We start from the raw sequence: 25,598 nt of genomic DNA on the forward strand, positions 1-25,598 counted from the left end.
GTTTTCCTCTTTTAGTTGCACTTTCACTTGCTACCACTCAACTGCTATTTCTTTTTTTTTTTTCCTTTCCTAGATATGGTTTTTCACACGGCTTTTGCATCACAGCACAGTCTACAAATCCTCTCAAGGAAAGTTCAGACTATTCTTCCATTTATAGAAAGTGATAAGCCGTGAGAGAGAAACAATGTAAAAGAGCTGCTGGTTATTTGCCAAGTCACAACAAGAAACAAAGAGGGTTTGCAATGAAAAATGTATTCTTATAATCCAAGTTCACACAGATTTCATATTGTATATTTTGCTAAAGACATTTTTGCACATTTTGACAATCTCCAAAATAACAAAGATAAAGTCTAGTAGGAAAAAAAGAAGCAAAAGCAATGACCCAATGGCTATAAAATGGACATATTAATGTATTTAATGTTTTGCGTATTTAGTGAAAGCTTAAGCACAGTGTTTTTCACTGTTGTTATCCCAGACGTGACCCCAGCTGGAGAGGTCATGCTTAATCTCCAGTACAGGCAGAACATGACGGCCCAAACAGAGCTCTTTAAAATTTCAAATTACTGCTGTCTAATAATTCTGCAGGCTTAAAATAATCACCGCATCTTGTCCCTGTAGTTCTGCTTAAGGCAACAACACTGTATTTTCTCTCTTGTCGTCCCAGTGGTGACAGTGGTTAGTTTTGGCACAGAATAAAGCACAGCCTCACAGATGGAGCTTAGCCTGTACTTGATTTCCAGCTACTGTTATTACTAGTAGAGTAAGAATGTGTTCCTACAAAGGTAGACCTTGGCCTTTTACTCAGAGTCGCATATATACTATAGCCACGCTTTTCTGACATGGTTCGCTTAGTTTGATTATGCACTGAAAGGGTAACAGTTCACATTATTATTCAGAAGTGAATGCCTTATTAGCTAGTCATTAAAATCTAACAAATGTTGTAACACATTATTAAGTATGTGTCAAAGTCAGTGATATAATAATTAATTCAGACACTTAATAATGAGTTATTAACGCAAAGCTATCTAACCATTTAATTACTCATTGGGTTACACGGTCTCATCCATTAAAACTGCCAAAGCCACAAATAGCTATAATACTGTATAATGAATAAGCATTAACAATGGACACTGAGGCTATAAGGTCAGAAACTCACTCGCTACAGGAGAATCTCAAATCCACTAAATAAAAATGGCTAACACTAAGTCTCTTAACATTTTCATACATGTTACTTACGACACGTTTAGAGTTTTAGCAAAGGTGGGACATTGGAAATAAATGGTGTTCATTTTAGTTACTTAAGTTGTAACAGTAATTTTACTATAGTAGAGAAGATAATTTGATGAGAAACAGACAAAATCTTAATCTTTGAAGTCCCATTGCCACAGGTTTATAAAAAAAATAATAAAAAAAATCAAGCACCAAGCACTTATTTTGTAAGCGTATGGGGCATTCTTTAATAATAATGCAAGTCAGTTTTCAAATTCAAATTCAAAGCTTCGTTTAACATCAGCACAAAAACTGCAACAGGAGTTTCATGGCATGTGTTTCTGGGGCTGAATGAGTAGGCGGTCCAGAACTTCGTCTGATACAGTGTAAAAGTTTGTTCAATATCAAAGGAATTGCTCGTGTTCTCACACCAGTGAAAATGTTGAAACATTAAATAAATGATGGATAGCATCTTAACTATCAAGCTTGTTTAGTTGATAATGGAAATTCACATAACCTTCAAATATTCCTATTTTCCCGTCTCTTAGGAAGGATACTTCTTTTGTGTATATATGAGGTAAGACAAGCTAGCCACAAAATGTTTTTTGAGAAAATTAAGTTTTAAGAGAGTCTTGCTGTCCACAGGATATTAAGAAGTGCCATGTTAAAGACTTCAGCATACTTTATCCATTATGTATATGGATCCATAACTGAAGACGTAGTACTAATATCAGTACTCTTTTTTTTTTTTCTTTCTAAATGACATCAGAAACAGCAGTATGCGACATTACGTGATGGCAGAGCTTCAGTTCATCCTTTGTCATTTTTTTTTTTTTTTTTTTTTAAATAAATAGGACAGGGGGAATGAATGAGAGAGAGAGGGGGAGAGAAAGAAAGAAAACCAAAGGGGAGAAGAGACGGTGAGAAGGGGGGGGAAGAGAGACAAAAAAAAAAAAAAAAAAAAAAAAACAACTCCTGGGTCACCTGTATGGAGAAAAAAAACAAACAAACAAAAACAAACAGAGGAGACAGCAAACAACAAAGAGCAACATAATAATAGAGAAAACAAAGCACCATCACAATAAACTAGCTAGTCATAGATATCAGTATTTACTAAGTAATAAACGATATTGTGCAGCACGCAAGATAGACAGCGCACAGTGTGCTTTGAGGCAGCAGCCAAGAAAGCTTTAGTCCGCGTCTGTGAATACCCATGTGTGCATACCTGTGTGGATCAGCATGCTTGCATTCCAAAGGTTTCTCCATGTAATGATCTGCTAGGGAGTGTGGGGGGGCCACAGCCCCGTCCTCCAGGGTGTGAAGCGGGTATGGAGGAGATCAAAACTCCAGACATCCAGAGGCCCCCAGAACACAAGAGACCATGGAAGACCAACAGAGGGGCAGCCGCGCCACTGTCCCAGTAAGAGCTGAGGAGAGTCCCAGATGAGGGCTCGCCCAGCAGCCGCGGAGCAGAAGTCAGGGGGAGTTGCAGTGACGCGCCCGTGAGCTCCGCCGGCCCCCAGCTGCGCCTGAGTGACCGAGCCCTAGGCCGAGAGGCCGGGGGCACCCCACCTCCAAAGGGGCCCGAGCGAGCCCCAGGCCCCAGGCCCCGACAAGCGGCCGCCAAGGAGTGAGCCGGTGTGTACCCGGACGCCCACCCCCAGACACAAAGAACCACCAACACACCGACACCTGAGGGAGTCCGCCACCGGCAGGGGAAGTGGTGGTGGGTGGAGATAGGCCTCCAAACCTTGGAGGGCCTGAGGTGTCCCCAGAGAGGTGGTGTCTGATACCCAACCTGACATATAGACACAGACATACAGGCACACACAGACACAAACATCCATTCCCACCCTCATGCTCTCATATGCACTCACTCCACACTCAACCAACGTGGAGACAGACATAAAGAGACGCTGTACACACAATCACAGTCCCCAAGCGTACTCTACAAACCGGGTCTAGGTACCCTTGCCCCTGGAGGGGGGAATTGCACCCAGACCCAGGTGGTGTTACCCCTTTTCCCTGCAGTACTCTTAGATGAAGTTAGAAAGTTTGGTCCTGTTACGCTTCAATGACTTGATCGGGAGTCCGCCTAGCCTAGACATTCTCTCTGTCTTAATGTCTGCATGGAAACTAAGCTTTGCACTGAATGGCCTGGTAGGACTCTGGGAACAAATCTACACCAAGTCTGTCTGGTGCAGCTGGTGAGCTCATACTGCAGTAGCAAATCGAAGGGGTGGGTGAGAGAGAGAAAGAATAAGGAAGAGGTCACAGTAAAGAAAGCATGGAGAGGAGAAAGGAAGGAAGGAAGAAGAGGGATGGACATGGGGAGAAAGCGGAACTGAGCACAATTTAAGAGGAGAGAAAAGCATGAAAACCACTGGGAAGACATTTAACAATCAGAAAGGCGCAGATAAAAGACAGGGAAAAGGAGATAAGAAAAGAATACAGTCAAAGGAAGATAATAAAGAATAAAAAAGGAGCAAAAAATAAAAAGCCTGAGTGAAAGAGAAAGAAGAAAAGTAAGAAATGTAGAAGCGGGTATAAAATTAAGGTAAGCGACGGGAAGAGAGTGAGTTGTACAAAGATCACATGGCCAATGCACAGCCAATTTGAGTTACTCTCCCTACGCCGTTTGATCCCACTCTGTCCGTCTCCACGGCGATTAACGGACAGCAGAGTTGTCACGGGAACAGCCTAGAGGGGGAGTAACGCGGAGGAGGTACGTCATCTGGACTGAGCGGAGAGAGAAAGCACGGTAGCAAGAGAGAAAGGGGAAGACCCCAAACCACAGCAGCACATAATTAAAATGGCTCCTCACACACACATTTCAACAAATCCAATAATGAACAGCCTCCCCTCGTCTCCACAGAGACACACAGTTCACCAGTTTCTTCAAACTTTTCACTAGCTGATGCTGGCTGACATCAAAGTGCCAATATCTGAAACAAGTTTATGCTTGTCTGCATGAGAGTGTGAGAAACTTTATTTTCATCAATATGGATTCCTGAAGGCCAATGAAGACACACAGGTGCTGAAGGTGTCAATAGCGAATACGGATATTCAATGTATTCAAATTTAATCATCCCCGTGGCGAGCAAAATTATTCATCAAAATTAAAAATTTGATGAAGTATTTCCCCCAGAATTTAGTTCTCGTCACAGTGGAAAAGCCTCTGTAACAGCATTCACACCGAAACGAAAACTCTCCAGTGAAGCCTAGAATAATGACAGACTCCTCTATGAATAATAACAAACTCCACCACCCTCATAAAACTTTGAATTCAAAGTATTTTAATATAAACGGTGGATTAGAGTGCAATGTCAATGAACTACTTTTTCATCAAATTTTAATATTTCAATTCAATCTAAATACAGACCAATTTTAACAAAGGCATAAGGTGTTATATTCTTTACCATCAGAGTAAATAAAAGAATAAAAGAAACAAGGTATATATAAAATAAAACAGACCTTACTTAAATGAGGCCCTTTTCCCCATTCGAGGCCACTTCTTTGTGTACAAATGGACCACTTTACATTTGGTTCTGACTATTTGCACTTGTGCATCTGCAATCTCACCACTGAATTCAAACCTGCTTAGACAGCAAACCTGAACTTCTGTGTCAAACTGACCTAGCATATATTGAGGGGCAGCAGTATGGCTTCATGCCGAGAAAGAGCACTACAAGCGCGATGTTTGCTTTGAGAGTGTTGATGAAGAAGTATAGAGAAGGTCAGAAAGAGCTCCACGGGGTCTCTGTAGGCATTGAGGAAGCATATGATAGGGTGCCAAGAGAGGAAAGTCAACAGCAGCAGAGAAGTATGTGAGGGTGGTGCAGGACATGTATGAGTCAAGCAAGCCACTGGTGAGGTGTGCAGTAGAAGTGTTAAATATGGAGCTGCCAGACAGAAGTAAAAGAGGAAGACCACAGAGAGGAATCATGAAGTAGGACATGCGAGGTTGGTAAAACACATATGACATGCTAGGGCCATGGTGAGATGGAGGCAGATGAGCTACTGTGGCTCCAAATAAAGGGAGAAACTAAAGAAACGGAAGCAGCAGCAGACTGGTGATCATGGCAGGTTTGTGGCTGAGACCAAGAGACCAAACAGCAGTAAGTCTGAAGGGAGAACTCAAGTCACAAGTTGACCTGAAACATGGTTCTTGTAGTCCATAATAACCTAAGGCATGGCAAAAATTTACCATAGCGCACCTACACCAGGCTTACCAAAAAGGCTGATTTGTGGGGGGCTACAACAACAACAACAACAACAGGGTATTAGACCCCCATTTATATCAATGCAACTTCATCCTCTTCTCTAAAATTAAATTCAACTCGGGGGTGACCATCTTCATACAAAGAGGAAAAGAAGGCAAGCACCACAAACGTGATAAATGGTCAGAACTTCCAGGAAAGAATTTAAAAGGACACGTTGAAAGTGGTAGAGAGCTGCCCAAGTAAATAATCTTGAAGGAAGCATCATGAATTTAAATCGGATGTGTTTTTTGGACTGCATGTGCGACCATCAAACAAAACAAAAAAAAAAGAGAATCCTAAAATGAATTTAATGCATCAGTGTTTAATGTGAAGTACTGTGCACAAAAACACATTGTCAAAAAGAAAAGACAAGTATACTCCTGGGAACAATCAACCAAATGTTGCCACTAGTCTAACAACACTAGCTGTTAGGATTAAAACAAACATTGCAAAGAAAGTTTGCCCATCGTTTGCCTATGGCATATCACTGTGTACTTTAGACAATGGTGTGATTGTTTTCTCAGCCCCCGCTGATTCCAAAGTCATATTGATGCAAAGTTTGATTAAAACAAGTCACTTGAATGTTCATAAAATGAACATGGCAGCTCCAGGCAACAATCAGTCATGTTTTATCTAACGGAAACCTCAGCGCTGTCAAATGAAGCCAACGTGTTGCAGTTTCTTAAAGGGGCACTTGTGGCTGGTTTAAAAAACAAAAATAAACAGTTTGTAATACAATTATCTGACAGACGATCCAAGATCATTCTTCATGGGTTTCCATCAGGGTTTTTTGCCATTGCTTGGCAACTCAGTTTCAGCAAGTTTCAGCTCTGTCAATTAATTTTCTATAGGACTGAGGTCTGGAGACCGTAATGTGCTTCTTCTTTAGGCTCCACTCTCCCTCTTTTTCAGAATTATTGTCTGACAATCTTAACTGATAATTTGTCTCTCACCAATAAATGAAACTACTATAAAAACTATACACGTGAAATAATTACTTCCCCTAATGTATGTATTATTGCAAAGAAGACATTAAAGTTGGACCACAAAAATTCTAAATGTCTTAATTTATTTATCAATCATAAACTTCATTAAAAGCATTTTATCTTCACAGACAACACAAAGCAGTAAGTGTATTGCTTTAAACAACGTTTCCAGCTGGGTTTTAGCACCTGAAGGCTAAATATAAAGCTGTAGCAATAACCTCTTACACATGTGACAAAGGATATTCTCACCTGCCAATATGGCTTTGTGTGCCTGGAATTTCTGGCCAGCAACACACAGGGAGCAGTCGGTGAATCTGGAGCTTGCCCACAGATCTCCAAGTTCTTCCGCCAGCCTGCAGTCAGGAACCCTCACCATGTTCATGGTGTTCTGGCCTGAGATATTCACAGAGTCTTGCACTACGCTCACCTGAAAAGACACACACACGTTTACAGATTACCCCCCCATGTCGTAAATTTTGTGCCCTTTTTATTGTGTAAATCGGAATAACTTGTTTTAGAGTGAATAGTTCCTTTAGCACACTGACTGGTTCACACAGAGGCAAATAAACAGCATGCAATGTTCATAAAAGGAAAATAAATCGGTAAATCAAACATGCTGTGAATGCTTAATGTGGGTTCACTGTCTCTGTAATCAATACATCAGCCACTCAGTATGGAAGTAATTTGAAGAAAACCTATTGTTCCTTCTTTATCAAATCAGACTGGCTACACTCCCAAACAATCCAAAAAACCCGCATTGAAGTCAAATTGGGAGTGCCAGTATGTGTGTGTGTGCATGAGAGTTGTCTGTATGTCTTCCCTGCTGACTTCACCACCTGTTCCAGACAATGTCAACCAGACTCATTTATCTCTCAACAGGACTCACTGCAAACACACACAAACAAGCAGGCTTATGAGCACAAACACACCCACATATTCACACACACACTAATTACTAAGTAATTTCCAACAGACTGGATTGACTGACTTGCAGTTTTTCACCTGCCTGGAGTGCAATCTAATCAAAGAGAAAAATTAGCTAGCTATAGCCTGGTTTGGAACATTCTGTAGTTAGTTAATTAATTAGTTAGTTGTCTGGCTTTCGATTCATGACAGATTAGTCTAGTAATGACGAAGTCCAGAGTCATTCTAGCTAGCATCCGCGGAGTGAGGGTTAAACGGTGAAGGATTATTAACTGAGTTCCAATAATAAACTAAAACTAATGGTCTAGTTAATTTTGTTGAAATTATTGGAAGATGTCCTATTCTGATTGGATTAATATAATCTTGTAACGATTGAGTTTTTAGTAGAAGACAAAGACTGCATTGACAAAGTTACCAAGGCTACAACTTTGGTGTCAAAGAATTAATTTCAAAGAATAAAGAATATGGCTCATATTACCAATTATGATAAATTGTCAGTGTTCAACAAAGTCTCCTTTAGTTCACAACTTGTAAATTAATGTGTTTTAAATTGTCTAGCCGAGGGCTCAGTAAATTGTCAAATTAAGATTTTGCTAGTTTTCTGTTATTATAAGACATTAAGGCCATACTCCCCAACTGGGTTGCTTTCTTTTTCCTTTAAATTAGGCCTTTTAGGGTCAGGTAAGTTTACGGACACTGTAACGACACTATATTATGATTTTTTGAAAAGAAGTGATCCCACTCGTAGTTTTTTATACTTGTAACCATTTGATTAAAGAAAAGCTGAATCGTATTATTATTACTATTACTGTATTATTTTCTAAAATGGCACAATGGAACAGTGGTTAGCACAGTCACCTCATAGCAAGAAAATCCTGGGTTTGAATCCAGCCTGAGGCCGTTCTCTGCAGAGCCTGCATGGGTTCTCTCCAGTTAATCTGACGTCTTTCCACAGTCCAAAGAATGTATGGGGTTGGGTTAACTGGTCATTCTGAACTGGCTAAAGATGTAAAGTAAGCATAAAAGATTGTCTATGTCTTTGTGTTAGCCCTGTGATAGATTGGTGACCTGTCCAGGGTGTACCATGGACGGGTGCCCTATGACATCTGGCACAGCCAAAACTCTGGATGGATAGATTCTAAACATGATTTCATTAGAATATTATTGATTTTCAGGCTAAGCACTCTTGCATTCAACAAAACACTATTCAAAGACTTCTGACATGTTTTTTCTATCAACTTAAATAAATGTATTTTGTCATAGCTAGCAGTATTGGTGGTGGATGGAAAATGAAATTTGCAGGACTTGGTTTTCAGTTACATTTAACACCACAATTAAGAGCTACAGGGCACCTGACACCTGATAAATCAAAGGACGCTTGTTCTCCTGTTTTTCTCGCTGACACCTTCGAATAGCTTTCAGTAAACTATTGTCAAGAACAAGGCCAAAAATCCCAAAACATCCCACAAAGTGACCTTGCTGTTAAAGCATCAGCAACTGAGGCTGACACCCAAAAATCCATAAAAAAAAAACAAAAAAAAAACAAAAAAACTAAATTACAGCCCGGTTCCCTTCTCATCCATCCCCATTCAACCATCAGCCCACCTATTCGTCCAATGCCACATCCATCCACCTATTCAAAGAACACAAAAAGAGTCCTAGAAAAGGAGGAAAAGTGCATACAATAGAGAAGTACATGGCAAGCAGGAAATTGAATGTCAAGGAGCCTTGTTTGCTCCTGATGGAGGTTTGAGGGTTAGCCTGAAGGGGACAGAAAGACAGACTGATAATAAAACAGAAGAGTAAGAAAAGCAGGAGATTGGGGGGGAGGGGGAGATATGGAGATAATAAAAGTGGAGAGAATACAGATGCAGAGATACCAAAAGACAGACAGACAGAATAGAGAGAAGCCATCACACACAAAAGAGCTAGGAGTGAGTGAGCCATTGGTGGGATCTACAGTTGAAGATGACCTCTCATAGTAGCAGCTCATTCCTGGTACAGAAATGACAGGGACAGTGTGAAGAAAATGTGACTATTCTGAAGAAGGAGAATTCAAAGCATTCCTGTGTGTGAGACAGTCTGGTTTCCACAGCTGGGCCTATTATTCACACTCCTAGGAGATGCAGGTTTGACTGACATATGTACATCTCAACACACTGACAGATGGGAACTAAAAATAAAGCCACATTCACACGAGAAAGAGACATTCCTGTGCACAGACTTTGGCATTCATAAAACACTGATTAGTAATACAGAAGGCCTGGTAGATAGGGATTTGCTGCGTATAAGGGAGGAACAGGAGGAAAAACAGAAGAGAGAGACAGACGCACAGGCAAAGACAAAGAGGGCGGAGGACAGAAGTTCACTGAGCTCAAGCTGGAATGAAAAATGGCTTTAGGAGGAGAAGAGGAGGAGAGAGGGGAGAGTCCAGAGCTGTGTCCTGAGTACCCACTGAATAAAATAAACAAGTGCTGAAAAGCGAATTGGAAGGGAAGCCTGGAAGCTTGGTCCGTGCGTTTCGGTATAAATAGCCCAATTAGTATGGTGGAGCCGTCGTTGGGCTTTTAGATGCAGTGTGGCAGAGCCGGTCTAATTACTGGCTAACTTGACCAATTATTTCACTGTTTAACCAGGCAGAAACTAAATCGCAGCACCTGGTTATTTAGATACACTGGCTGCCCAGACAGTCTTCACACCATTAGCTGTCATCTTCAGTCATTGTCAGCTTCCTCCTGCTTGCATTTTCCCCACTCGAAAACAATTCTCATAGTGATCGAGCAGACAACATTCCTAACCATGTATACACTTGATCTTAATTCAGTCTTACAATAAGTATACTTTGTCATCTTAAGTCTTCACTTATTTTAGTAGAGATGGGTGAATGCTTTGTGATGAGTTATTTGTCACCTGACAACAAAAATGTAAGTCCTCCCAAGAAAAAGGCATTAGTGTTCAACATCTTAATAAATGTCAAAAACGCATATACAGACTGTGTGACTCTTTCGCATCGAGATTTCCTCAGTGAAATTATAAACTCCACTAACAGACGGTATATAAAGATGAACGTAGCCTCCAGGTCTGTGAAGCCAATGCATTAGTGAATTAAATCCTCATCGTTTCCAAGCAGGGGGTGAGTCCCTTTATAGAAGTCTAAGGACACAATCGTGCTGCTTGCGTGATTTATGGGTTTTATTGTTAGTTTCTAGTTTTTTTTCTTAGTACAGCATCACATTAATTGTCTAAGTTGTGCTCCCCACCTAGCAGTTGACAAGTACCAACTGTATGAAAGCTCTCAGTCACATCACATCCGGCTTCAGCAAAGCAAAAGCTCAGGTGCAGGCTTCAAAACAGCTGGATGATGTCACACTAGTTGTTTTATATGTTTTTATATGAAGTCCAACTTATTATAAGAGAGTCACAGTCATGACACCCTCCCATCCTCATATCGTTTTTAATTAATATTAGATTGTTCAGGAAGACGTGTGGAGGCATCCCGGGTAAATGTAGTTTTTTCTTTAAAGATACCTCAGTAATGGAGTGTTAACTGAATGTTGGTCAATATCACAATTTTAATATCGACTTTGATTCTAAACTTTGAGTTTTGGTGTCAACGAGGTCAATAAGAATGATCCCTCAGAGGAAAACTCCATAGTAACTCTGCCAGCAGTGCAATTCAATGCAATGAAAGAACTGAATTAACCAACCAACCAACTAAATGATTGACTGATTTGTATTTATTACCCAGTAGTTATACTGATGATTATCATGATGATGATGACGACAGAAACCACTTATGTATACAACCTTAGGTAAGAAAATAACAGTAATGAAGAATCATTGCAGCTATATCACCACAATCATCATTTGTTTTGGTAATTAAGTTCCAGAGATAAGTACTTACTAAAGCGCTTGCCTCCCAGTTAGTTCCTCAGACATCAAGATGAATCTCATTGTAAACCCTCCAGGCAACGCAGAGTTAATATTGAGTTTCAGCACCCAGATGATTTATTCATAATGCATCAATCTTTTTCTGCCTGTTTATGTGTTTGTTTATGGATTTACAGTGTTTTGCCATGCGTGAAATAGTTCGAAAAAGGAAAAAAAAGAGATTCAAATCAAATGAAATTCATTAAGTTCTGGAACACTTGTTCCTTTACCTGCCAAGACTCATTTTCTCGGTGCAGTCCTTTGCATTCACAAACACGTAAACACGGGCAGAGATGACGGACGAAGCAGACGGACATATGGACAGATGCATGCATACATACACTCACCTCAGCAAACTACACACTTTCTCACACATATGACAGGACACTACTTGCTGCTGATGTATTATTTTTAAAAAAAAAAGTGTAATTTCCTTCTTTCTGTTATTTTTTACCATAGATAATTTGCATAAATATTATTTGACTTTCCACACAACATAGTTTTAATGACCTGCTTTGAGTAAAGGCAAACATCTAACCTAGTCTGGCTTCCGTCCTCTGCATAGCACCGAAACTGCTCTTATAAAAATAACAAACGACCTTCTTATGGCAGCTGATTCTGGTCTCCTCTCCATCCTTATTCTCCTTGATCTGAGTGCAGCGTTTGACACCATCTCTCATCCCACTCTTCTTAGCAGATTAGCTTCTATTGGTCTCTCTCATACTCCATTAGCCTGGTTTAAATCATACCTGTCTGACCGCACTCAGTTCATTCAATTAAAATCCTTCACTTCTCAGCCTTCTCCTCTATCTACTGGGGTGCCCCAGGGATCTGTCCTCGGGCCCCTTCTTTTCATCATTTACCTTCTTCCACTCGGACATATTTTTCGTAAATATAATATTCAGTTCCACTGCTATGCCGATGACACCCAGCTTTACCTCTCTACCAAACCTGATTCTACTCTTCCTCCACCCTCCCTTATCCTCTGCTTAGCTGAACTCAATTCCTGGTTCTCCTCCAACTTTCTTAAACTCAACAGCAATAAATCAGAACTTCTCCTGGTCGGCACTAAACGATTGCTATCCAGAATTAACAATTTCTCTCTTACCATCAATAATTCGCTGGTGCCTATCTCTCCCTTGTCATTCTTGATAGCACATTATCCTTTAATTCACATATCAATAATGTCACACGTGCAGCATATTTCCAACTCCGTAATATCAATCGCCTCCGCCCTTTCCTCACTCCTCATGCCACTGCCATTCTCGTCCATAATCTTGTTATCTCTCGAATTGACTACTGTAACTCACTATTATTTGGCCTCACACAAAAATCTATTAACAAGCTCCAACGTGTCCAGAACTCTGCTGCCCGTATTATTACTAGGACTTCCTCTACCCACCACATCTCCCCAATCCTGAAGCAGCTTCACTGGCTCCCGGTTAAATGTCGCATCCATTTTAAAATAATCCTCTATACATTTAAGGCTACTCATTCTCTCTCTCCACCATACCTCTCCGATTTAGTACAGATGAACTTCCCATCCCGGTGCCTCAGATCTTCATCTTCTCTTTCTCTCTCTGTTCCTTCCGCTCGTCTGATTACAATGGGGGGGCAGGGCTTTTAGTTGCTCTGCCCCTCGACTTTGGAATTCCTTACCCCCTGACCTCAGAAATATTAGTTCATTCCCTCTTTTTAAGTCCACCCTCAAAACTCATCTGTTTAAAATTGCTTATGTTTAAACCTCTGTATGCTCTAACTTTTATCTGTTATTATTATTATTATTGTGTATATTTCCAGTTTCTGTGTTTTTATCTGTTGTAGTGTCCTTTGGTGCTTTGAAAGGCGCTATTTTTAAATAAAATGTATTATTATTATTAACCTGAAAAGGTGCTATCTAGACAGACAGCACTCAGGATGAGAATAAATATCCACTAGTTCTATGCAAAATAGAATTCCTTTATGCTGCTTTCTCCCAGACGTCCTCACCACACATTTTCATGACTGTCCTTCCGATTCTTTCAAACTCTTTACTTCTGAGATCATTAAGGATGTCATTCGATAAACATAACAAGTCTTAAAATTAAGAGTATTTGTTATGTGGTATGTTAAACAATAACCTGTTAAAGGAGGATGTTTTTCACAATTATTCAACAGCTTAAATTTGTTAACTTTTTGGGTCATTCTTCTAAGAAAAAAAACCTAATGAACATAATGGGAAAAACAAATTCTGTCCATCTCTGCAGGCAGAAGCAAAGTCTGACAGTAAATGGTTCAGAAATGGTTGCCAGGTTGGCAACGAGCCGCTGCCAAAATGGTAGCCTTATTTTAATTGTTTGGAATTGGAACAATTATGTCCATATTTCGAAAATAAAACCTGATACCAAGATCGTCTGAAAGCAATTTACATAACACAGATGTTATTTTTTAATCGTCTGTATGTGTGCAACACACACATACAGAGGAAATGTTACCATTGTGCCTTATTAATTATGCAAATTAAAAATATCAGTGTGAGGCTGAATGCATTTGAAATCACACATTTGCAAGTTTTGGGTCATTTGCCGCCACTGAGGGGGAAAAAAGGAAGATAACAGTTCCACATTTGAAAAACTGCATTAAATTAAACCAGAAACTGATTTACTGCATGTTTTCCATCCTTCTCTATTTATTAGATCAGTGTTGCTCCCAATCAGTCTGTCTTTTAGTATCAGTACAGTGATACACTTTATTTTTCTTTAAGTATAAAGTCAGTTCTGTTGAGTGTTATTTATTGTTTTATTCAATCGTTTCACTGTTTTATTGCACACCTCACTTTTGCCTTTAGATGTGACAGTGTGATGTAATGCAGCTCTAGCACACTCATTTGCCTTGACAAAGATTATACACTGAAAGCACTGAATAGACATGAAAAGTGCTTCCTACAGTGGCAACCACACCATACTAAATGGCTGACAGTGATCCAAATGTGGCTGCCTGGGGCCACTAAAAACCTACTATTGATCTCTCTGGAGGTAACTACAGAAGCATTAACAAATTAAATCAGACAAACATCTTTTACAGCATTACCCACATTATATCACTGCTGTGTTTCAAATCAAACACACTGCTAGTCTGAGGATTCACTACTAGTTGTGTTTCTACTGCTTCAGTGGAACAAATGTGTTTAAATAAATCATTACAAATGTATTACGAGTTAGTTCAAGGAAAAGCACAGCCACACTTCAGAATTTCATTTATCTGTTATTTACATTTTTAATGGAAATTTGATTGCAATTGAACCTGAATCAAATGTCAGGGGAAAATATTGCATTTTATAATAGATTTTTAAGACGCAACAACAAGGTGAGTGCATGCTATCTGAGGAATAAATCTAATAACAAAGTGCATGCAATTCCACTATTTTTCGATAAACAACATAAATACACACTCATGATGTACACCTACTCATTTCATCGACAAACTCTCAAAAGATCTGTGATCTTTGAAATTGTCATTTCAACCCTTAAACACAAAAATTCATCACCATCTTTTTATAATGTACAACTTGCTCTCCACTCTCTAGCCAGCTAGAGTAAACAGGCTTGATATCACAGACGCGCTCTGCAGCTCTCTTACTCATTCCCTGCATCTACTTTTAGATTTTATTGCTCACAAAAATCAAAAAAACAAAGCGCAATGACAGGATGTTGGAGTTTGGAGACAGTCTAATACACGGGTCTGAGTTAGTGGCCCTCTGGCAGCTGCAACAGGTGACACAACTGATTAAACCGGAGAATAATAGAGGAATCTGATTTAGTCCTGACACCATTAAACAAACATAGCCCTAAATCCCAGAGCTATTAAACAAAAGTCAGAAATAAACACTGTTCACAGGAAGGCGACAGCTAAAACCGCCACCTTCTTTAATTAAAGGCTATTCACTTCCTCCCAGCTGATCATTGTTTTTTAACCTCCTTATTCCACCCATAAGGATTTAATGGAAGCTCTTATATTTCCAGTGTTTGCTTGGTCTTCCCTTTGGTGAACAAAGAGTAATTAATTTTATTTCTGTTTTGTTTGCAGAAAACTTAGGAAAAAAAAAAAAGAACCAACCACTAAATACTGGATGACTAGTCTGAGCAGCTATAGACACGAGCCCCAATCAGACAAAGAACACTGCTGCATAACAACAAAAACACCACTAAAGCGGTTTTTGATATAGCTTGTGTTTACTCCTACTATGCAAGACCATAGTGCTATAAGATTGTTAGCAGTAGAAACCACACTTTCGTTAAAGGTGACCTATTATGTCATTTATTATTCTTGGAGATACGATACTAGAGCAGCTTTAAACGATTCACAGTTTAAAATATACCTTATCTATTTTATACCAACTCCTGCTGCAGCCAGTCAGTTCATCTTCTGTCTGAAATAGGCCATTTCATTTCCTTCCCCACCCTCCCTTTATGATACCTTTCTTCTGAACCAGCTGCCCCTCACAAACAAAAGATTTCAACAGCGTATGAGTGGGGCTTTGTGCGGAAAAGTCATGTTAGAGATATCTCCTCTCACTGACACTGTACATAGCTAAGAAAAGACAGTCAGACAGTGTTTGGAGCTTTTAGCTAACAGGGATCACATGCACATAAAGTAGATTAAACAAAGATTCAAATATTGAGGTTAATGTGTATGTTAACACGTATATTAATATCTTTAATATTAGTTTACACACTCACCGACCACTTAATTAAATACACCTGTTCAACTGCTAATTAACACAAATATCTAATCAGTCATTCACATTGTAGTAACTCAATGCATTTAAGGCTGCACACCTGGTCAAGACAACAAGCTATAGTTCAAACAAAGCAAAAAAAAAAAAAAAAAAAAAAAAAAAAAAATGGGGAAGAAAGGTGAGCTCAGTGGCTCTGAATGTGGCAAGTTTCTTGGTGCCACACTGGCTAGTCGGAGTTTTTGCTGATCTACTGAGATTTTCTTTCCAACCAGCTCTAGAGTTTACAAAGACTGATCCAAAGAGGTGAAAATACCCAGTTCTCAGGGTGAAAATGCTGGAGTATAGGCAGACTGTTTGGAGCTGAAACGAAGGCAATAGTAACTCAAATACCCACCAAAGCTGAGGATCTCTGAATGCACAACGCGTCAACCCTTAAAGCAGATTGTCTACGGCAGCAGAAGACCTTAGAGCAGACAACTGAGGCTAAAATTGGCACAGGCTCAGCAAAACTGGACAATCAAAGAGAGGAACATTTCTGCTTTTATATGGTTAGAATTTGGCAAAAAAAACCAAAACAAAACATGCAAGCATAAATCCATTCTGCCGTGTATCAATGGTTCATGCTGGGGGTAGTGTTGTATGGGTGTGGGGGATATTTTGTTTGGGCCCTTTAGTGTCAACTGAGGATCATGATAGTGCTGACTATGTGCATCCCCTTTCATTAAAGTGCATGCGTCTTCTGGTGGTTACTTTCAAATTACCTCTATAGTTAATAAATATCAATCTAAGACCACACTTTCAGGATGTGGTAGAACAGCACATTGCATCATGCCATCATGTCAATATGGACCAAACTCTCTGAGAAAGTTTCCAGCAAGTTGTTGTCTCTATGCCAAGAAGAACTAAACCAATTATGATGGCAAAAGAATCCAAACAAGTACAAGCCTAATACAGTGGCTACTGAGGGGGCATAAAAAAATAAATAAATAAAACCCACACACACAGACTACCCAACAGTCCACTGAAAGCTCAGGGCATATTTCCATCAACAACATGATAACAAAATATCAATATATTTGGACATTTCTGAGTTTATTTCTAAATGTTACAAAAATATACTGAACACTCATTATCACATTTACTAAAGGAAATGTGGGAAAATGAGGAAAACTACTTTGCCAGGTGTAGCACGAAATGAGAATGCTGTTGCTAATTGCATAATGGGAAAAGCTGGATTATTGATAGCAGTTTTAATTCAAGGTAAGAATAATTAGTTTTTGGCCAAACACAACAGTAGCTCTTCTTTTCCAATTCCGACCAACAGCACACTACAAAGTTAAGCCAAGAAAGTTAAAGTTTTCACAAAATATTAACTATAGGTATCCATCCTGGTCTTACAGTGGTCACTTCACTGGCTGTGTGCAGGGATCCAGCTGTGTGAATTTCTGAGACTCTGCTCATAGACATACCTACTGCCCTGCCACTGACATGGTGGTATTTTGGTGAATCTACACAGACAGAGGCATATTTCATGCATGGTTTGAAGTCAAGCTGTTGAACGAGTATCATGGCTCAGGTCCTGATTCACAGCCAAGTATGCTGAGCCAAGCCAACTTTGTTCTTACACATACAGGCACACACAGACAGACACACACTCAGACGCAGTTCCTCTACACACATGCACGCACAGACAGACACACACATATAATCAACACACGCTCAGTAACACCACTAGCTGCGAGCATGAGCCTCTGCTTTCAGTCTATGAGAACCAGCCATTTGGGTCTCCTTTTAAGTAGCTTTGTTTTCTCTGCTGGAAGATCACAGACACCAAAGTGATAGCTTTGAGACTCTGATGCCCGATCTAAGAAGCTTGAAGGAAATGTTTGGACAAAGAAAATAAATAAACAGGCAAAAGTTGCCTGTTTGTTCAATTTTCTGCAGTCTTTACTCTGGGAGAAGCAAAGTGCTTTTGATGGGAAATGAAAGAATATTTGTGCTGTTGGTGCGAAAGCACTGCAAAGATAGTATCTATTAAAGGATCCACTGTGGCTCAAGTCACATTGTGAGACAGAGGGGGGTCAAGCTTGCACTCTGTTTGCTTTGTTGTTTCACCTTCAATCAGCAGTTTTACATATCCGTCTTTGATTAAATCCAAATTTACACCATTTAGCTACTACAAAACACAGAACTACACAAATATATTTCACCTCATTTCCCTTTTGCCTAACAAAAACCAAATCTCTCTGTGCATCCTTTCTCCCACGCCCCTTCTTCCTTGTGTCTCCCACCGCTGCCTCTTCCCTGAACCAAGTGCTGCTCATGTGTGTGAGTGTGTGCATGCCCGTCTTGTTCAGTGTGCAGGGAGAGAGCAGCTGGAGCATCTGCAGTCGTCTCCTCTGACAGCAGCACAGCATATGGCAGGGCCCTGTGAAGGATGGGTGCTGTCACCCGGCAAAGTGCTTACCCACCGATGGGAGAGGCGAACCGCGCTAACACCATGAGGAAGAGGAGGAAACAGCTGAACATCAGCACCCCACTCATTTATTCTCCCACCCTAGGAGAGGTGTACTGGAGGAGCCTTGAAGAAAGGGCTTTTACTCTAGCTATGGCCAAAGTCACAAAATATTAATATACTGTAAATCGCATCAAAAATAGTTATTCTGCAGGAGTTAAAGTTTCAAGAGAAAAAAAAGAAAAAGAACAGACAACCAGGTAACACATGCAAGTGCTGAGCTTCATGAACTCATTACAGTTTTATGACTCACACAGAAGTGCATGAAATTTTGTGCAAAGTTGCATGTATAGTTTTGTAAATGATGATAATAATAATTATTATCATTACAATAACAGTATTATTATACTATTATGCTACTACTATTACTACTACTAGACACTTAACCTTTAGATTTTAAAAATTATTTCAGCCTAGGTCTTTCCTGCTTCTAAGCCTCTGCCCTTTTGCTTGAGTATCTTTCCCATTAATGTTGCTTTTGTGGCTTTAAGTCTCAAAAGTTAAAAGTTTGAGCATAAATCTGAAGAAACTTGTTCATTGGACATGTAGTAACAAACTAGATAAAATGGTTCATTTCTGCATGGGAAGAAAATCTTCTTTTCGTAGCTTTTCATGCTAGCACTGGCTATGAGAAATCATACGCAGGTCATTATATTTCTATTTGTAAGTCATTAGTTGCTCTCTGGACTTTTTTCCTTTTCATTTTGGCTTTGTAATAAAATATAAACCTTTTCCATCAGGTTGCACCACAAGGAGAGCTGAGTGCTCAGTCAATCCAGTCAGAACATTTATCAAAGCTGATGATTCATTTTTAGTGTCTCAATCATTCAGGAACACCAAGATTCTCCGATTCTGGCCTCATCGGAGCCCAGTCTGACTGTGACTGCTTTTGTTTTCTTCCTAACGTGGAAATACTGAGCACAGAAACAAGGTTTTGATGATGCTTTGTTTTCTAGGCATTCCTGTTGTTTTTCTGCCTCTGTCGCCATCTTCCAGTTCTCTGGATCCAACAATGTGACCAAGTGTCAAGCTTAATCAAACTTTAATCCTGTTAATGATCCATGAATTTTGTTCTGCCCATTGTATTTAGATAAGTCTCCTCAGCATATAGTAAAGACTGATACACTGACCACAGCAACAGTCAAACTCTAGCATGCAAGTAGACTGCTGTGCGCACACAAACCTGTCATTCCTTGAACCTTCACAATAGAGGTTAAATATACAAAGTCACATGACCACAGTAATTAGAAGTACATGAAGTTGAAATAAACTGAAATTGTCATTTTGAACATGTCTAGTAAACATCTTAGGTGGCCATGAATAAATGTATCCAATTATGGAATGCTCTACCCAACATGCAACACATGAGCCATCTTCACCGCTAGCTTGAAGACCACGGCAGCCAGAACTGTACTATCATATTATGAAGGGTGTTTTGGGTTTTCATTTGGAAAAACTGTTCCAATTTTCAAAAACTGTGGTTATAGCCTGTTTTACTAATTTAATTTTCCTCTTCTGGATCAAACAGTGTGGTTTGGCTATGCTCTTCCTCAACTCCTTTTCACTTCTTATCTCTCTGCAGCTTTCTTCTATGCTATATTTACTAAGCAGTAGTGATGGGTCGTTCGCGAACGAAATGGCTTAGAGCCGACTCTTTGACGTGAACGACGCGAGCCGGCTCCTTATCGCGAGCCATCACGTGGGGTTTTTTTTTTTTTTTTCCCCCCTTTCTCTCAGCCTCTCTCTCGCACTTTTTTTCCGCTTCCCTCTGCACGCGAGCCTTGTGCTTTACGCTGGGCAGAGGGGGGAGGGGCGGTAGTTACACTCAGTAGCACAGGAACAGAGAGAGAGAAAGAGAGGCAGGGACAACAACATTAGAAAGGTATAGTAATCATCCACAACTATTTTCGGTTGCAGATGATAAAGGATTGAGAAAGTTTATTCATGCAGGTCCATATGACAGAATATGCATGTTCTTTTAGTTTTCATATTATAATTTATATTTAATTGTGTTGTGGTTTGCAGTGTTTTGTGTTCTTTTCACTTTAAATTTGTGAAAGGAAAAAGCTGAAAATTTAAATAGTTAAAACTTGAAATGTGAATAGTTGATTTTTGTATTATATGATTTATTTATTACATTTTATGTGGAGTGAATAAATAAAAGTATATTTACGGTGGCCCCTAGAGACAAAGCACATACAAACTTCAAATCACGTACGAACTCTGAAGCATGTACAAACTCCAAAACACGTAAAAACACGTACAAACTCCAAAACACGTAAAAACACGTACAAACTCCGAAGCACGTAAAAACTCAGAAGCACATAAAAACTCAAAACACGTACAAAAGACAACAGAAGTGCTCCAGGATGCTGGGCGCAGTGTTGAGCCTTTGTTATCTTGTGGCTACACAAGCCAGCAAGTACCAACGACCGGATTTGGTGTGTGGTAATAACAGGTAAATGAATGCTTTCAATTGTGTAATTTAAGTGATCTAGTAGCTCTGCTTTGGAAGTTCAGTTCATGCTAGAAATGTGTTTTGGAGTTTGTACGTGTTTTGTCTCTAGGGGCCACCGCATATATTTATATATAAACATATATAAATAAAACCACTTGTTTTTACGTTAGTAATTCCTTTTGTGCATAATTTTATATTATTGTTAATAATAAATTAATTAAAGCAACAAAACAACCTGAAGAGCCGGTTCGGAGCCGAAAGAGCCGGCTCTTTTTAGTGAGCCGAACCGAAAGAGCCGGATCTCTAAAAAGAGCCGGAAATCCCATCACTACTAAGCAGCCCACATTTATGATTTAGAATCTTCTTATAATTAAAACCACCTCCATACATATTCTGTTTCAGTTTGAACTACATCACTCCACTGCTGATAAAGAAGCTCTAACTTATTAAACAAACCTTGCTTTTTCTCTTTTCTCTGTGGCACTTTCCAGTGATGTTTACAGAACCTGAAAAAATGTCCCCATCTGAAAACTTCATCTCCAGCTTAGCGGTTAATTTCTGTCTAAATCAGACAGCCGCCAAATATGAAGTAGTTCTCAAGTTTACGAGTGTTTGGTGCTTGAATGGGAAGTAAAATCAATGCCAATCCAGGTTTTATCAACAGTCATTTTCCCTCTGCATACTCCCCAGTGAATTGAAGTGATTGTTGCAGGGGCAAAATACAAACCCTGATTGTGGATGGGGAAAAAAAGGAATCAACAGGTTCCAGTTTGGTTCTCACACCTGAATCCTGTTTTTCACACGTTTTCCTTTCTAAAATTATATTTGTCTTTTTAAGATTTGACATTTTGACCACAATGTTAGCAATAAAGAAATTTGTGTGTGTACAACAAAAAAAGGCCAAAAATATTACATACTGGCATCTCTATCCAAGGTTAAGACCGAGAAAATGTAGTTTCTGCATGGTGGAAACAGATGCTGTTGTGGTTCATCCTGGCACCATTTCAGGAAGCTGGTATAAGCTAACAAATCTGAATTTGTTAATCTTGACACGACAAAACTCCACTTTTCTGCTTCAGAAAGAGTTAACCTAAATTCTGAGCTGGTTACTGAGTTAACAGACTCTGAACTTAACCTGCTTGCTGGCAGGTTTTCTACAACAAACTGAGTTTGACTACTCTCCTCCTGCGGTACCTGAACCAACTGATTGTGGTTTCGATTCCTCATTCATAAAGTCGCTGTCAAAGCTCGATGCAGAGCAAATCAACTGCAGAAGTTTTTATTTTCACAAACTTGAAAATCCCAGTACTTAACATAAGTGCTAATCAGTAAGATGCTAATTTAAGGATGAAGTCAACTATTACGTCAGATTTTACATTTTAACACTTATTGAAACCTATTAAACATTTACTTAATATTTAAAAAATGTTATTTATATAATTTTATAACTGCCTGAGGTTGGATGCACCCCAGAGTTTATTTCTATCTGGATAACTAATGTCACGGGTCAATTAGTAAACTGTCTTATCTGTTTCTCTGTCATTTTTTTCCACTTGCATTTTGTCCCCGGCAGGTTGAAATTTGAAACAGGGATTCCAGCTTCTATTGAAAATTCAAGTTGTGACCAGTATTAAAAGAATTATTGTTATTGTATCAAACTTTTATTGTCTATGTTTATGGTAGAGCTATACAAGCTAAGTCTCATGCACACTCTTTTGGTCCGATGGATTAAAATGGAGGTCAGATGATGGCTTTCTTTCTCTGCTTAACTCAGGAAAAAAAATACTCAGAGCTGTCGAAACTTACTCTGACCCACCATACTGGAGCAGGACACTCAGAGTTGCTGAACTTTGAGTTTAAAAATAAACTCAGAGTTTGTTGAATACACTTCCTGGAATAAGGCCCTGAAGCCACAGCACACAGGACAGGAGGAGAAATAAACCATATCTGTGCAGCAACGTTAGTTCTGTGACTCTAGTTCTTATGGAGTAAAAGGGGACCACTGTGCCTCTGCTTTTCAGTGGCCAATTTACAATGACTGACAGGTACGTTTCACTACAAACTTTCCAAAACAACCTCTTCTTTCCCCTTTAGTCAATCAAAACAGACTTTCTGATTAACTCTTACATTGTCAGTCAACACGACTCTTCCAGCAGGCAAATAACGGCAGCCCAAAGTTGTTGGGTTTCTTTTTTTGAGGAGCCACTGGTCCTCCCGAGTGAGTCTGGCATTACTCTAAAATTTCTCTTAAGCATCTGCATTACCTGTAGCATGAACAATAGGATAAGCAGTGGTTTGACCTTAGAGCTAGAGGTTACCTGTGTTGCTGACAGGGGAGGAGAAGGTCAGTTACAGAGAGAGAGGGTTTAACCTCCCTTACCTCAGCATCGCATTAAAGGAGGAGGAAGCAAAATGAAGGTAAAAAAAACAAAAAAAAACAACTCCAAATCCAATCTTGGCCTTTTGTTTTTGTCCTTTATCGTCTTTATTTTTCCATCTTCATCTGTTCTTTACCCCTGCGGCTTGATGCCACCCATTGTGCCCACATTCGCAAGAAGGCTTTTCCTTCAGTCTCTTCTCTCTGTGCCTTCTTCCCCTCCTTTTTATGTCCCCCTGTCCCTCATGCTCTCTTTTGACAGCCAACGCAGCACCTTTAATGGGAGCCATCTCCTCATTAAATACCTGCAAGGTGTCTGCAGTGGTTTGGCAGGGATAGAAAGACAAAAAGAGATGGAGACAAAGGAAGAGACAGAGAGAAAACACATCAGCTATTGTTTAGGCACTTTCTGACATGACACATAGACAGACATAGACAGATTTCACTGTGTTAAATTTGAATTACTAATGTCTCTGGAGGCAACTGAACCGAACAGAAAGACCAGGGGGTCAGGAGGAGCGGCTGAGTCAGTTCCCCCCCTCCAACCTTAATCTGGCTTCTTTTCATAGCCTTTTTTCCTCTGACACTCTACTAGAAATACTAAAAGAGGAAGAATTAAGGGAGGGAAAAGAGGAAGGAAGTAAAAGTAGAGAAGCTCAGCAGACGGGTGAGGCAAGGGATACGAAGCAGAGGTGAAGGTAGAATGAGGAGAAAAAAGTAAGAAACTGTGATGCTCCAAGTGGGAGGCAGCAAGACATGAAAGGAAAAGGAGGAGGAGGAGATTGGGTCTGAATGAGAGATAAGATGGAGGGGAAAAAGAGGAAGGAGAAGAGATGAGAGAAGAGAGAAGAGGGAGCGGGCTGGGCTCTGGGGCGATGGGGCTCTCTCAGATGCAGGATGGGACCATCTGGACAAAAGTGGAGCCAGGTCTCTGACAGTAAACACTGGGCATCACTTTCACATGGAAAAAGACCAGGAAAAGAGATTCAAACACCCGTCCACACTTTCTTACCACCATCAACCCACTATGCTCCACCCAGTAGCTAACTCTGCCAACCATTCTTCACACATGTTGGTGAAAAATACTGCCACTCCCCTCAATATTGGCAATTTCATTACTACCACACAAAACAACCCACTTCCAGACTGCCTTTTTTCTCGAATAACACTCCTTTGCAGTATTTTTTTCTTTCAGAATTGATTCTAAAAAACACTGCTGCCTGTCTATATATCACATCTGACTTTCTCTGAGAAAATAAACTCTGTGTGCCCCTCAGGTCACTTAAGGCCATTCCTCCAAATGTTTCTAGAGTTTAAAAAAATGGTTGCTGTTATGCTGATGAAAACTTCCAATGTCTCCATCTTCCATTTATCTAATTTTCATATATAGCACTTTTTCTCTCTAAAATGTGCTATATAAATTTCCGCCGTCCTGCTTGTTCATCAGCGGAGCTGGCTAATTACAGCAGCAACAGATATTTACAGGGGAGGAAGTGGCCACTGAGGACTTGAACCAGCAACCCCATCTCTTTCCTTTCAGGAGAGTGGATGAAACCACACACACACACACACACACACACACACTATGTATACGATATCACGCACACACACTCAATTCTACCCCCTCCCTCATGGCTCTGGAGAAGCACAACTGCCCCTCCTACCCCTCTGTCGGTAAGCCCGGTTTGGAAACACTTTAAACAGACTTGCACGCTGCACCGCTACAAAAAGGGAAAACTTCAAGACATGCTCCCCTCCATACCCGCAGGGTTAATTAGAATTGTTTTAAACAGCCACTGCCATGCTTTTTAAACATTTATGGGGTGCATGCATTACAAGTAAGGCATTAACATATCCGGAAAGTTTAACCTCTTCTCTGCTCCCTGGCTCCATTACGAGTAGCAGAGGGGAACGAGAGAGAGGACAGTTGACCTCTGCTGCCCCCTGTGTTACAGCTGAAAAACAACAAGGGAATTTTCAATGAGGAGCAGCAGCCAGATTTGGATCAGAGGAATCGGAGCCAAGCCACCATGCAGGATGAATGACAATCAGCTTGTATGTTAGTGATGAAAGAGAGAAACCCAGAGAGTATGTAGTACCAATAAAAACATACATTATTAACTAAGAGGGACATAGAATAAGTAGTAGTGACAAAAAAACAACTCAGTGAAATAGGAGTTGTGATCACTTGTGGGCAAAACCACCAAAACACAGGAAATG

General features: G+C 40.0%; 1 protein-coding gene across 2 annotated transcripts in view; it reads right to left on the reverse strand.

Annotated features, from left to right (window-relative positions):
- spop (speckle type BTB/POZ protein) overlaps positions 1-25,598 on the reverse strand; it is a 97,975-nt gene that overhangs the window by 10,076 nt on the left and 62,301 nt on the right. For both annotated transcript variants that reach the window (XM_085454860.1, XM_085454859.1), the window contains one exon: positions 6,707-6,884. In XM_085454860.1, the coding sequence (XP_085310986.1) occupies positions 6,707-6,884 (178 nt within the window). The remainder of the gene's footprint in view (positions 1-6,706; positions 6,885-25,598) is intronic.

This window comes from Copadichromis virginalis, linkage group LG4 (assembly GCF_057382275.1).
Source record: "Copadichromis virginalis isolate Kocher_CV1m ecotype Utaka linkage group LG4, C_Virginalis_male_GT1.1, whole genome shotgun sequence".
Lineage (NCBI taxonomy): Eukaryota > Metazoa > Chordata > Actinopteri > Cichliformes > Cichlidae > Copadichromis > Copadichromis virginalis.